Below are 16,295 nucleotides of genomic sequence, written 5' to 3'. Positions count from 1 at the left end.
TGAGATTGCTCGGTATGCTCTCCAGCACTGGTTTTGATTGATTGATTGAGACTTTTATTAGAAGATTGCATAGTACAGTACATATTCCGTACAATTGACCACTAAATGGTAACACCCCAATAAGTTTTTCACGTTAATCAATTCATGGTATTGCTATTGTTTGTACTTACTCCTTTTTTTGTAGAATACATTTTAAATCTTCAGTTCCAGTCACCTCTCTTGTATTTTAGACAAAAAGCTGTGGACTCTCCCCCCCAAAGAGAGGATACCTGCTTGAAGACAGCTATTGTAATTAATGCAGAGCAGTTTTACTTTCATGTGGTGTTCCTTTTGCCTTGATGCTGCACATGTTTACACATCTAAGACAGCTTTTTTTCACCAAGTACCACCTCAGAAAACACTAAGTACCACCGTAATCACCAACATTAAAATATAGTAGCGAAGTAGGCATAAGTATTCATTAAAAACAAGGCAGGTTTTATTTAGCAAGTATATGTGATACTTTAGGCCACTAACATCTCACGCAGTTTGAACAGGAACACTGTGTGTGAATATTTAAGCGATTCTTCCCCATACCGCAGTTTGAGAATGGCTGAACTATGAAATAAACAAACCGAGTTTTTGACTTTTCCAGTTGCTTCTTTAAGACCTTTGAAAATGACGCGGATGATTTGGCATCGTTCAAAGCAGTAGGCATCATCGCACGCGTACTCAATATAGAATGTATGAATTATGGAGGTCAGTTTTTCTCAAATAGGGAGGGAAATGCTTTATCAGTATCATGCAGTAAAAAAAAAACCTGCACAAATGTATTTATTTGTGTTTGGTCGGTTAAACCGTTTTAAATATTTTGTGCTCTAAGTAGTAGTAATTTTTTCTATATCAAATGGTTTAAACAATAACTTTTTGCATATAAATATATATATATACATACATAAACACATATGTATATATGCACATATACGTATATATGTACACACAAATATGTATATATGTACACACAAATATGTATATATGTACATATATACACACACATAAAAATGTATATATGTACATATATACACACATAAATATGTATATATGTACATATATACACACAAATATGTATACATGTACATATATACACAAGTAAATATGGATGTATGTACATATATACACAAATATGTATATATGTACATATATACACAAATATGTATATATGTACATGTATACACAAATATGTATATATGTACATGTATACACAAATATGTATATATACACACACATTTATGTGAGTGTATATATATGTACATATATACACACAAATATGTATATATGTACATAAATACACACAAATATGTATATATGTACACATACACATATATACACACATAAATATGTATATATGTAAATATATACACACATAAATATGTATAAATGTACATATATACACAAATAAGTATGTATATATGTACATATATACACAAATATGTATATATGTACATATATACACAAAAACATATGTATATATGTACATGTATACACAAATATGTATATATGTACATATATACACAAATAAATATGTATATATGTACATGTATACACAAATATGTATATACAGGCTGTATACACTTGCATTTATGTGTGTGTGTGTATATATATAATGTATATATGTACATACATACACAAACAAATATGTATATATATATACATATATACACACAAATATGTATATGTACATATATACACACATAAATATGTATACATGTACATATATACACACACATAAATATGTATAAATGTACATATATATACACAAATAAATATGTATATATGTACATATATACACAAATATGTATGTATGTACATATATACACAAATATGTATATATGTACATGTATACACAAATATGTATATACAGGCTGTATACACACACATTTATGTGTGTGTATATATATATATGTACATATATACACACAAATATGTATATATGTACATGTATATACAAATATGTATATACAGGCTGTATACACACACATTTATGTGTGTATATATATATGTACATATATACACACAAATATGTATATATGTACATAAATACACAAACAAATATGTATATATGTACATATACACACACAAATATGTAAAAATGTACATATATATACACAAATATGTAAAAATTTACATATATACACAAACAAATATGTATATACTTACATATATACACAAATATGTATATATGTATATACACACGCATATGTATGCATGTTTATGTGTGTGTGTATATATACACATATATACACGCATATGTACGTATATTAATGTGTATGTATACACACACACACATATATTAATGTGTATGTATACATATACACACACAAACACACGCGCGCACGCACACACACATATATATATATATATATATATATATATATATATATATATACACATACATATATATATATATATATATATATATATATATATATATATATATATATATATATATATATACACATACATATATATATATACACATACATATATATATATACACACATACACATATATATATATATGTATATATATATATATATATATATATATATATATATATATATATATATATATATATATATATGTATATATATATATATACTAAAAAAATTATGTTTTAAATGTTACACAACCAGTTAAAAAGGTCACATAACATGTAATGTTGGGGGTCTTTGGTCAAAATGTTGCATACATTTTGCTTTACAAACGATCCAGTCTTATTATAATGTCTGTCTCCATATTTGAAACATTAATGAACATCCATTCAAAAATATTCACGGTCTCATCCACAGGTTAAGCTACAATGCTAACATACGTACAAAAGACTTCAACGTTCGACCAAACTGGAAGGAAAAACATGCTTCACTTCTTTTTACACTTGTGTGGCATACGCCAGTGTTTAACCATGGGGCCATTGTTAGGGCACGAGCGCCCCCTAGAGGGGCCACCAAAAAAATATCACTTTCCCACCACTTGTGGCAGTAATGACGATGACAAAAAACAGAAGAAGTCTGGAGCTTAAGTCATAGAGAAGTTTCTTTAAGCGCAAAAATAAATTATACAGACAGTTTATTTCAGAAACATTTACTATTAATTTATCAATAATTTATTAATGCTGGCACAAGGTAATTCTACTTTTTTTTGCATCAGTTTCTTTGCGGTATATTTGATTATTATTTATACAATAATATTACATATATATATATATATATATATATATATATATTTTTTTTTTTTTTAATATATTTTTGTAATCAGCCTGACTTAACTTGGTAATAATCTTTGTGATTAAAACATTACATTTGAACTAAGTAAGTTAGATATAATTATTGAATATGATTAAAATCAAGAGTAAGATTACTTGTTTAGTGTTAATATTTGAGTGGGCCCCGACCCCCTCTGTAGTGGAAAAGTTGGGCCCTCGAGGTCAAAAAGGTTAAGAACCCCTGAATTCAAATATGCCTGTATAGTTAATAATATTACACAGATTATTTACGCGATTTTCTCTGGAAATAAATAGCAAATAGAGGTTCCACTGTATCATTACAATATTAAGAAAACCTATTACATTTTCTGGAACGAATTAAAACATCTTCGCATCCTTCGTTGACAAAAAAGGTCCAATTTCAAGGGTTAAAAATACTGCAATTGTTACTCCGTCCAGCAGAGGGCAACAACAACAAAAGTCCTATCATTCCAAAACCATCATGGAATACATTTAGGCTTCCTGTAACTTAAAAAATAAACACCGACGTGCACGACGAGAAGAAGAAGACGACGACGACGAGCAGGAAGAAGAAGCGGCGGCGGACGCGTGACTAAAAAGGTAGTTTCACAGTATTCCAACACTGTGCCTCCAGCGAGGGCGGCCGACGTTTTAGCGAGAAGACTCCAGCAAGACGAAGCCCTATCCCGGCGTTGTGAGACAGCAACAGTCCCCTCCTCCCTGCCACCACAAGGGGCCACCAACATGCAAGACGATGAGCGCGCACCCCACAAAAACATCGGCAGTCATACTTGAGTTCATGCTTCAAGACAAAACCACTAAGATCCAAACACCAAGTAAGAAACGTTATCGGGTGGGTATCGTCTTTGTCGACGGACGTCACAATTGCACCGTCACAAGACATTCACACGGACGTCGCAGCGAGGATTGGTTTTTCTTATCCTTTTTCTTCACACGCTTAAAGGCCCGCCACAGTGTCAACATGCCTGTTGTAAATTCCGGACTATAAGCCGTTTTTCCCCCCTACGCTTCGTACCCTGCGGCTTTTAAACCGGTGCGGCTAATTTATGGATTTTTATTCACTGACGACCACAAAGCAAATAGTTTTGATTAGCTAAGTAAATGCCTACAAGTGTTTCCTGCTGATTAACGCTCTGAGACGGAAGTACAAGTGCCGTTCCGTCTTGTAATCGTCCATAGCGTTTCTACTCTTATTGATTCATCATTCATCACTCCCAAGTTTTACAACTAAAACAATTTTTACTTACTAAGCCGTCCCATGTGTGATGTCTGTGTGCATATTTGTTAGCATTAGCTAACATGCTAACACGTTTACGAGTGTCTGTGTAAATATTAACTTACAATGGCATTATTTTCGTTATTGTTTCAGTTTCACAAATTCCTCAGTAAACTAACCGTGGAGTTATTGAGTCTGTTTATCTGACTGGAGAGCTAGCTTGTGAAGCTAGTGGGTCCATGCAATGACTTCTGTTTTGTTTGATCGGCCGTTTTACTGCCGTGTTACAGACAATTAAGGTATGTAAATAAACATAAAATATTTATGCGTAAATAACTTATCTCACAACCTATATATCTGTGGCTCTTGTCCGGTGCGGCTAATTTGTGGATTTTTCTTCGCTGACGACCAGAAAGCGTGAAGTGAAGTGAATTATATTTATAGAGCGCTTTTCTCTAGTGACTCAAAGCGCTTTACATAGTGAAACCCAATATCTAAATGACAACCAGTGTGGGTGGCACTGGGAGCAGGTGGGTAAAGTGTCTTGCCCAAAGACACAATGGCAGTGACTAGGATGGCGGAAGCAGGAATCGAACCTGGAACCCTCAAGTTGCTGGCACGGCCGCTCTACCAACCAAGCTATACCGATTCTTCCTCGTGGACGAACACAAAGCAAATAGTTTTGATTAAACGTGTGTTATGGCGCCACCTTTTGGACAGCCAGGTAAATGCCTACAGGTGTTTCCTGCTGTTTTTTTGAGCCGGAAGTACAAGTGCCGTTCCGTCTTGTAATCGTCCATAGCGTCACCGTGGAGTTATTGAGTCTGTTTAGCTGATTGGAGAGCTAGCTTGTGAAGCTAGCGGGTCCATGAAGATGACTTCTGTTTTGTTTGATCGGCCGTTTTACTGCTGTGTTACAGACAATTAAGGTATGTAAATAAACATAAAATATTTATGCGTAAATAAATTATCTCACAACCTATACATCTGTGGCTTATAGTCCGGTGCGGCTAATTTGTTGGGGAAAAAAAGTTTTTTCCTCTAAGAATGTAGTGGGTGCGGCTCTATAGTCCGAAAATTACGGTAGTTACCGCTTCACGGCCTGCAGTGCAAAGAAAAAAAGCGCTGCGATAACAAAAAAAAAAAGGGAAAAAAAAGATGGCTCGACGGCTCCTCACAGTGACACAAGCATGCTGGCTTGCGGGGGGGGAAAACAGGCGAGAAGATCTCGCTCTCATGAAACTGACCCGCTGACTAGCTCGGCGTTGCAGCGTTACATTGTCCATGCTAGTGCTTATCCTGCTATTGCGTATTTAAAAACAAACAGAAGGGTCGCGTAGTTGTTACGTTACACTTTGGCGTGCGACATGATGAGTGGGAATATTTAAAATTTGTGTCAATTTTAACAGAACAAATAAAAATAAAAAAAGGGTGATGATGTCATCATCAGGTCTGACTTTTGGTTGTTTTTCCTCCCGTGCTAAAAGTAGTTTCCCCCTGCACACTTGGCTGGGCGCCCTGCAGGTAGCGCCTTCCCTCCCTCCCACCCTGTGCCGCCATGTCGGGGAGGAGGGGCCCGCACCCCTTCCCTCCCCTCGTCAGGCAGACTTCCCCCCCCTAGTAAAGGGTTGACATGTTCCCTGGGTAAAAGAGGTTTCCCTATGTTGTCTCCCCGCGTCAAGGACCTGTGAGGGGAGACAAACAAACATCACAAGTGGTTAGATAATGTACAATAATATTGGGGGGGAGGGGGTACAGGCGGTCCTCGAGTTACGACGCACTCCCATAATTTAATATCGTACTAAAAAAAAAAGCCACTTCCCCAGCTAGGGCAAGTAAGAGGAAGAGATGTCAGTTCTGCCCTCAAAAGAAGGACTGCTGCAGGTGTAAGAAATATATCTGCAAAGGCCATACTTGCCAACCCTCCCGGATTTTCCGGGAGACTCCCGAAATTCAGCGCCTCTCCCAAAAACCTCCCGGGACAAATTTTCTCCCGAAAATCTCCCGAAATTCAGGCGGACTCAGGTCCATGAGGACCTGAGTCCGCTAACCCACAACATAAATAGCATACCTGCCCAATAACGTTATAACTGTAGAATGATGGAGGGCGAGTTCTTGGTTTCTTATGTGGGTTTATTGTTAGGCAGTTTCATTAACGTCCTCCCAGCGCGGCAACAACACACAACAACAGCAGTCACGTTTTTTGTATACCGTAAAGCAGTTCGTCTGCCGTAAACAGCAATGTTGTGACACTCTTAAACAGGACAATACTGCCATCTAGTGCATTTGATGAAAGCACTTTTGTGCGTGCCACACAGAATGCATCATCAGAGAGGGTGTTCAGCATGGTTCGAAAAATAGTGACAGAGAATAAAACAAGGATGGACAATTCAACCCTTAACTCAACAATGAGTAGATGAGTGTTATGTGTGTGTATATGTGTAAATAAATGAACACTGAAATTCAAGTATTTATTTTATATATATATATATATATATATATATATATACATATATACATATACATATATATATACATATATATATACATATACATATATATATACATATATATATATATATACATATACATATACATATATATATATATATATATATATATATATATATATATATATATATATATATATATATATATATATATAGCTAGAATTCACTGAACGTCAAGTATTTCTTATATATATATATATATATATATATATATATATATATATATATATATATATAAAATCTATGAAATACTTGACTTGGTGAATTCTAGCTGTAAATATACTCCTCCCCTTTTAGCCACAAACCTCCGTCCTCCATTGTTGTATCGCGCAGCCAAAGTGTTAAATAAATGATAAATGGGTTGTACTTGTATAGCGCTTTTCTACCTTCAAGGTACTCAAAGCGCTTTGACACTACTTCCACATTTACCCATTCACACACAAATTCACACACTGATGGAGGGAGCTGCCATGCAAGGCGCTAACCAGCACCCATCAGGAGCAAGGGTGAAGTGTCTTGCTCAGGACACAACGGACATGACGAGGTTGGTACTAGGTGGGGATTGAACCAGGGACCCTCGGGTCGCGCACGGCCACTCTTCCACTGCGCCACGCCGTCCCAAACGGGAGATCTTAACGAGGCAGGAGGGTCTTCCAGCTCTGGCTTTTACATGTTGTCCTAGCCCGGTCGCTGTTAGCATGCCGTGTGTTGTGCCTCGGTGTGCATTGTTTACATAACGTGCGGTACGCTACTAAATATGTCCGTGTGGAAACCCCCGTACCGAAACGGTTTAATACAAATACACGTACCGTTACACCCCTAATAAAAATGCATTCAAAACGCAAATTTTTTTTCTTTTCTTAAGCTATAGAAATGAAGTGAAGAGGGAAAACTCAAGTTATTCACACATTTTCTGGTGAATGACAAGTTGTTTCTTCAAGCAAGATGAAATTTGGTGTTTAAATTCAATTAAGCTGCTTATATTAGGGGTTTAGTGAAGACGGGTCATTTTGACCCGGAGGACACGGGGTGTATACAGGAAATGAGGACTAACGTTTTGCCCTTCATTATGCATAAGTCAAACTTCTGATGGCAGTGTGTCAAAGAAAAGAAGAGTGAAATTCCACCAGCTCCTATGAAATGGACAATGATAACTAAGCAGTGTCGTGGTCTCTCCTTCCACTGTGCAAGACTGCCTTTGATTCCGTTTTTTTAAGTCCGTTACGTGTCAAGATGGGAACTGGTAGGATTTTTCCGGTTTTGTTCCTGCTCAACAATTCGGTTCTCTTATCGATTCTCATTTCGAAAAAAAAAAAGGTGGATTAGCATAATTTTTGATATTATCGGCCGATAAATGCTTTAAAATGTAATATCGGAAATTATCGGTATCAGTTTCAAAAAGTAAAATTAATGACTTTTTAAAACACCGCTGTACGGAGCGGTACACGGACATAGGAATAAGTACAGAGCAGTTGCGTCTCCCAGTCAGCAGCCCCTCCCCTCTCCCCTCTCCCACACGCAACACAGAAGTTGCAGCACGACTGCAGCATGAGAGGTTTACTGGCGACCCTTGATGACCTCATCAAATCGCTGCGAGCGGAGCATAACAACAACAAGAGGGTGTTGTTGCCGGTGCTGTAGCCGTGGCTAACAAGCCAGCGAGCTCGATGACTGACTAACGACACCATGTCTATGGTTTGGGATTATTTTAAAGTGTGTCTGACGGATAAAAAACTGGCAATTTGCAATGACTGCAAAAAGTTGGTTATGCGAGATCTCCCATCTCTTCAATAATCATAAGGAGATACACAATGAATACAAACACCGAAAAAAAGTAGTACCACACAGTCTTGCACTAAATGAGGACTATGTCATCGTTTACTTTATTACTCTAGTATACTCTGGACTGAAGCTGTGTGCCTTCATTGTTTTTGTAGCTGTTGTTTTGAGGCATGTTTAAAAAAAAATAAGGCACTTTGTGAAAGTCAAAGTATAGTATTTCCCATAGTTGTAGTGGATATCAGGATTATCTCAGGGAGAGCATGTCCTAAATTCCAAGCTGCTGTTTTGAGGCATGTTAAAAAAAAGAATGCACTTTGTGACTTCAATAATAAATATGGCAGTGCCATGTTGGCACTTTTTTCCACAACTGGAGTTGATTTATTTTGGAAAACCTTGTTACATTGTTTAATGCATTCAGCGGGGCATCGCAACAGAATTAGGCATAATAATGTGTTAATTCTACGACTGTATATATCGGTATCGGTTGATATCGGAATCGGTAATTAAGAGTTGGACAATATGGGAATATCGGACATCTCTAGTTTAGGGGTAACATGACTTTATGAAGCCAACAGTGAAGTGGTAAAGTGGAACTGCACTAGTTTTTGGAATTTTGCCTATCGTTCACAATCATTATTAAAGACACGACGACAGATGTATTTTTTTTCTTAAACGCATTTTAAATATAAATAAATGCGATCAAATTCAGCTTACAATGGAGCCTTCGGGAGCCACTCTATTCTGCCAATAAAGTTATCAAAAAAACATCCAAACACCTCCATTATGGTTTTATATACATCATGTAAGTATATAATGTAGTAATATTTATAAAAACATTTAATATTTACGTATTTTCATCATTTTAAGCATATGCTTTTTTCAACAACATCATTGATTACAACTCACTGCAGACTTCATGAGAGCCAACATAATAAAACATCACTTGCTGTACAATGTCTGCTGTCATTAGGATGGCGACTGATAGAATCTTGATATATTCCCGTTTAGATGAAAAATGACTCATAATCCTTGCGAACAAAAGGGGGGTGGAACCAAGTGTCTTTTTGTGTCGTTCTTGCCATTGCCGGTTCTAAATTGTCTGTCAAAGTGCTTGCCATTGCCGGTTCTAAATTGGCTGTCAAAGTGTACCAACTTGTCGGAATGCATCCTCAACTTTCTAGTATCCAAGCGAGAGGCGTTATTTATGATCTGGAATAAACTTTCACGCGCAAGGAAACGAGGAAGCAGCTCACCACCCGATCACGTCAACATTGGCACACAATCTTGTGATTACAGCGTCGCTATAAATTGTCTGCGTTAGTACTTATAATAACAATATCACTAATACTTGTTCAATATTTCAGCCACAAAAAGTAAATGGAGTATTGTTGACGCTTTTTGGGTGGTTTTCTTTTTTATTGGATTTGGGGATGATTGTGAATGATAGGCAAAATTCCCCCAAAAAAGTGCAGTTCCCCTTTAAGGTACATAAAATGTTGTTTTGTTTTTGTTTTGTTTTTTTAAATATATTAGAAATACTAAATAAATCATATGTGGAAATTACAAGAATATAGCATTTACTAACATGTGATATTAACTAGAGATGTCCGATAATATCGGCCTGCCGATATTATCGGCCGATAAATGCGTTAAAATGTAATATCGGAAATTATCAGTATCGTTTGTTTTTTTTAATCATCGGTATCGTTTTTTTTTTGTTTTTTTTATTAAATCAACATAAAAAACACAAGATACACTTACAATTAGTGCACCAACCCAAAACACCTCACTCCCCCATTTTTGTTTCTTTCTGTTGTTAATATTCTGGTTCCTACATTATATATCAATATATATCAATACAGTCTGCAAGGGATACAGTCCGTAAGCACACATGATTGTGCGTGCTGCTGGTCCGCTAATAGTACTAACCTTTAACAGTTAATTTTACAAATTTTCATTAATTACTAGTTTCTATGTAACTGTTTTTATATTGTTTTACTTTCCTTTTCATTCAAGAAAATGTTTTTAATTTATTTATTTTATTTTATTTTGTTAATTTTTTTTAAAAGTACCTTATCTTCACCATAACTGGTTGTCCAAATTAGGCATAATAATGTGTTAATTCCACGACTGTATATATCGGTATCGGTTGATATCGGTATCGGTAATTAAAGAGTTGGACAATATCGGAATATCGGATATCGGCAAAAAGCCATTATTGGACATCCCTAATATTAACTCATTACATGCAAAGGGAGATATGTCAAGCTTTCTTTTGATATCATTTTGTTGATTATAGCTTACAGTTTATGAAAACCTTGAATTGAAAATCTCAGAAATGTGAAGTTTCAAAACCTGTAAGACATGATCATCAAAATTATAAGAAATAAAAGCTTGAATAATCTCACTTTGCCAATAATGAGTTAATATAACACATTAGTGTCGCATTTGAAGTTAATTGCTGACAAATAAATGATAAATGATAAATGGGTTGTACTTGTATAGCGCTTTTCTACCTTCAAGGTACTCAAAGCGCTTTGACACTACTTCCACATTTACCCATTCACACACACATTCACACACTGATGGAGGGAGCTGCCATGCAAGGCGCTAACCAGCACCCATCAGGAGCAAGGGTGAAGTGTCTTGCTCAGGACACAACGGACATGACGAGGTTGGTACTAGGTGGGGATTGAACCAGGGACCCTCGGGTCGCGCACGGCCACTCTTCCACTGCGCCACGTCGAATACACAATATTCTCTTATTTTAAGTTTAGAAATAATCCATTTTTAGTTGCATCGCAATTCGAACATGGACGATTATAGAATCGATGAGTAAACGTCAATAATCAATATGTTTACTGCACATAAACAGTTCTAAAATGTGTCTGACTGTAGTGAGCCACCTCAACGAGAGATCCGACCAGCTCCTTTATTTTAGGGCACTTATGTTCCAATTCTGCACACCTTTCCATTTATTTAAATAAATGTGATGGGAATTTCTGATTACAAATGCAAATGTTTTTAAAGTTGAAAGTGATAAACGCTTATTTAGTGAAACAAAAAGAAATGTAAAACTGCATCAATATACATAAACTAAAGATGCATCTACAATTGATTTTTAATTGAATCGTAGCTCCTGAATTGTAAGGTGGCTAAAGATTCCCACCTCGAGTACCAATGTTGGTTTGGTGGCCCACCACCTTGTTTACTTCCGTTAAAGAAAAAAAATCAGGTGACTGGATACAACCTGTTGATACACTGGGAACCGTTTTTTGATTTCCATCTGGGTACAATGGGAGTGACCGTGAGGTTTAAGTTCCCACTTGCACTAAAACTGGACTGACATCGCCATCGTGGAAACAGAACTGGTAGAACGTAAAGCGAGGACCTCCTGTACGTATGTATGTTGCAAACACACTGACCCCACTGTTACACCCCGTAGAAGCTGGCCAGACGCTCTTTGAGCGGCATGGGGAACTGGTCTGAGAAGCGGCTCCAGTTCTCTTCGCCCACCTGGTTCTTGAAGCCATGAAGGATCTGAAATGGAACATTAGTTCATTCAAAAAATGGATCGGGAACTTTTAACATTTTGAATATTTTTCAATGTTTATTATTGTAGCAAAATGGATGTTGAAGTTGAGGATTTTGGATTTTTTTTATGCCACGTGTGTGCACGTGTTGGCAGAGCAGCGCGTACAGTTCAGCTTGTTGTTGTTGTTTTAGCTCGTTAATAAAGAGATAGTTAAATCATCGCCTCCTTATGTTTGTTTGATACTGTACTGTATAGCACTTTGTATTGTGCTCAACTTTTGTCGAGGCTGGAACCCATTATTCATATTCACATTGTTGACAAAAAGGGCATAAAACAAAGAATAAAAAAACCTTTATATCGATATACAGTACACACTGCAAAAACTGAAATCTAAGTAAGATTAAATATCTCAAATAAGGGTGATATTTGCTTGTTTTCTGTCTGATAAAATAATTCTTCTCACTAAACAGATTTTATGTTAGAGTGATTTACTTGTTTTAAGTGTTTTGGTCCTAAATTATCTCAGTAAGATATTACCGTATTTTTCGGACTATAAGTCGCAGTTTTTTTCATAGTTTGGCCAGTGCGATTTATATATGTTTTTTTTCCTTCTTTATTATGCATTTTCGGCAGGTGCGACTTATACTCCGGTGCGACTTATACTCCGAAAAATACGGTACAGCTTGTTGCTGAGATTTTATGACCTATATTGAGTAAAACATGCTTGAAACTAGAATATCAACTGTTGCAAAGCTGTGTCATCAACACTCACAAGTATGAAACTACTTTTTTAATGTAATAATTTCAAGCATGTGAAAAGAAATCATGACTTTGACAAAATTGTGTCTCATAATTAAAACAGATGACATTGCTGTTTTATTTTCAATGAAACAATAGAAAATACGTACTCGTATAGTAGTACGGTTGTTATTAGTGAGAATATACTTACTTTAAGGTATTTTTGGGTTCATTGAGGTTAGCTAATTTTACTTGTTTTGGAAAGTCTTGACAAGCCAAATGTTCTTGTTCTATTGGCAGATAATTTTGCTTAGTTCAAATAAAATACCCCTCATTTTTGTATTTTTTTTCTTCTTCTTTTTGAACACTGACTTTTTGCAGTGCAGGCCAAAAGTTTGGACACACCTTCTCATTCACAACACAACTGATGGTCCCAACAATGCATTCCACTAATCAACCCTGATAAGGCACACCTGTGAAGTGAAAACCCTTCCAGGTGACTACCTCTTGAAGGTCATCGAGAGAATGCCAAGAGTGTGCAAAGCAGTAATCAGAGCAAAGGGTGGCTATTTTGAAGAAACTAGAATATGAAACATGTTTTCAGTTATTTCCCCTTTTGTTGTTAAGTACATAACTCCACATGTGTTCATTCATAGTTTTGATGCCTTCAGTGACAATCTACAATGTAAATAGTCGTGAAAATAAAGACAACACATTGAATGAGAAGGTGTGTTCAAACTTTTGGCCTGTACTGTAGATCTGAAGTCGATTAGAGCAGTGGTTCTCAAACTTTTTTCACCAAACACTTGGCTCTCCTAGAACCACCATGATGACCAACATTAAAACAGAGATCAGAGATCTAAAACTGGACAAAAATCAAACTATAGTTTCATTCGACGTCAGTAGAGAGTGAGGCAGCGTCTACTAGGTGATCGCACCTTACAGTATAGATCCACACTAAAACCAAAACAGATTTGCCTTTTGCTGGAACTTTGCCTGAACACTACATACTTTCAATTCATGGGAACGCTTTACTGACAAAAACACGGTTGTGCCAAGGGATCATCTGTATCCCCAATAGTAGCAAACCTTTACATGGAGGACATGGGAAAGAGAGCGTTGAGCTCTTTTAAGGGAACGACATCAAGTCATTGGTACATACTGTATATGTGGATGACACGTGGGCACATTAACTCAGTGGACAAAAACATCAAGTTCACACGTGAAGAGATCAAAGACAGTAAGTTGCCTTTTTTGGACTGTGACGTCCACCTTGGAGAAAACAGGGGCCTGCATGTCAGGGTTTACGGAAAACCCACACATACAAATGAATACCTACTTTTTTCACTCGCACCACCCACTGGAACACAAACTGGGCATTATCAGAACCCTGCACCTGATCATGTTCCTACCAGCTCACAGGCCAAAGAGAAAGAGCATAGGCATTTGAGGGAAGCCCTCAAAAACATGTGGTCACCCCAGCTGGTCGTTTGTGAAAAGTGCATCCAGTTCCAGAAATAACAAGAACAGAGTGGATGAAGAGGAAAAAGGTGACGGACGCAAAAATACTGTCATTCCATGTGTATCAGGTCTGTGTGAGAAACTCAGAAGAACCTTTAACCAACACAACATCCCAGTACACTTCAAACCAGGCAACACCCTGAGACGGAGACTCGTGCATCCTAAAGACCGGATAGCCCACACCCACAAAAACAATCTGGTGTATGCTATCCAGTTTAATGATGAATGCACTGATTCATATATTGGGGAAACAAAACAACCACTAAGCCGACGCATGGCACAGCATAGACGGGCAAACTCTTCAGGCCAAGACTCTGCGGTCTACCTGCACTCCTTTGAGAACAAAAATGTACAGATTCTGGACAGGAAGGACTGATGGTACGAAAGAGGCGTGAGGAGGTGGTGTCGCAGACCATCGCCCACATACAACACTGTCCTTTCAACCATTCCTAAAAGACTCTGCAATTTAGCCTCCAACAAATAATAGGAGTTAGAAACATGGCACCTTCTGTGACCAGAATGACATTTGTGTACAACTGAATGAAATGCTTACGTGGGGGATTCCGACTATTTTGGACTGGTAGTAGTCGAACCACAGCGAGCGTTCTTCCACGCAATACCTCACTGCTAATGAGGGCAAATTACACGACTGTCGTTGGCTTTAACAGTAGGATTGTGTCCTGGTCATGACGTTAAAGTGCATCCGGCAGTGGAGGCTCCTCTATAGGGTCTTGGGGCACTACGAGGTTAACCCCTTTACTACTGTTACCCCAGGTGGCCCTTGGAAAAGGCCTAGTACCTGACTGCCCCCTAGCCAGGGATACGGTGAAGACCTCAACGGCGGAGCAGGCGGAAGACGGTAGATTTAAGAACTACCACAACGGCTGCGATGGCGGAAGAAGGCTGCAGCAGAAAAGGGTCCCCAGTCGTCTTGGACTCCATGCCACTGGACCCTGACCCGATTCTGTCAAGGATCGTGTGGTGACTGTCTGTGCACCAGTCTCCCCATGTTAAACAAAGTCACGCAGAGGCATCCTCCATAAAGGGATACACCCCTACCAGGAGGATCGTCATACTCGTTCGAGTGACAGCCGATGATGACAGTAGGATTGCTTGTTTACATCAAAAAAGTTGTTTTTCTCACTACGATAGGGGGAACCCATCCTTGCCCAGGCACACCCATCTGGTTTTGGAGCAAAAATATTTGGGGTAGTGGTACCAGCCGCTAGACTCGATCTGACCAATCCAAGTCAGATCTAAGAACTGACAAAACGTGTTCTGAGACATCCCAGACAGTCCAGTTACGATCGATTGAACGCCCTGAGATGACAATGACCTGGATGAATGAGAACCTTCATGGACAACAATAAACCTCTAAAGGCTTAGTGTCCACTAGTGTGGACAGCACCTTTTAGCTCTTATTTCCAAAATTGTGTACACTACTGAATTGGGGTCCGCTTATGTGGACACTTATACTGCCATTTGGTGGTGTCAGAAGAGTATAACATACAATGGAATTTGGAAAAAAAAAAGTGTACAAATAAAAATTAGCATGCCACTAAACATGTACACGTTTGTGTACTTATGGACTAAGTACATCATATCAAAAGATGATTCTTAGTTTTTAATCTAATTAGGGTCCAATAAGCCCAAATAGCAAAGAGAAATAAAAAAAAGCATGTAAACAAACAGCTCGGGCCTTAAGAGATT

At 37.5% G+C, this 16,295-nt stretch overlaps 1 protein-coding gene across 3 annotated transcripts in view; it reads right to left on the bottom strand.

The window, feature by feature from the left end:
• tnpo1 (transportin 1) overlaps positions 1-16,295 on the bottom strand; it is a 143,720-nt gene that overhangs the window by 15,215 nt on the left and 112,210 nt on the right. For 2 of the 3 annotated variants that reach the window (XM_061966543.2, XM_061966544.2), the window contains exons 24-25: positions 12,217-12,331; positions 6,117-6,184 (exon numbers count right to left, since the gene is read on the bottom strand). The exons of the other annotated variant lie outside the window; for it this stretch is intronic. In XM_061966543.2, the coding sequence (XP_061822527.1) occupies positions 12,224-12,331 (108 nt within the window). In that variant the 3' untranslated portion in view covers positions 6,117-6,184; positions 12,217-12,223. Of the gene's footprint in view, positions 1-6,116; positions 6,185-12,216; positions 12,332-16,295 lie in introns of those variants that run through there. 3 annotated transcript variants of the gene reach the window in all.

This window comes from Nerophis lumbriciformis, linkage group LG11 (genome assembly GCF_033978685.3).
Source record: "Nerophis lumbriciformis linkage group LG11, RoL_Nlum_v2.1, whole genome shotgun sequence".
Taxonomy (NCBI): Eukaryota; Metazoa; Chordata; class Actinopteri; order Syngnathiformes; family Syngnathidae; genus Nerophis; species Nerophis lumbriciformis.
This window is presented reverse-complemented; position numbering and strand designations above follow the sequence as displayed.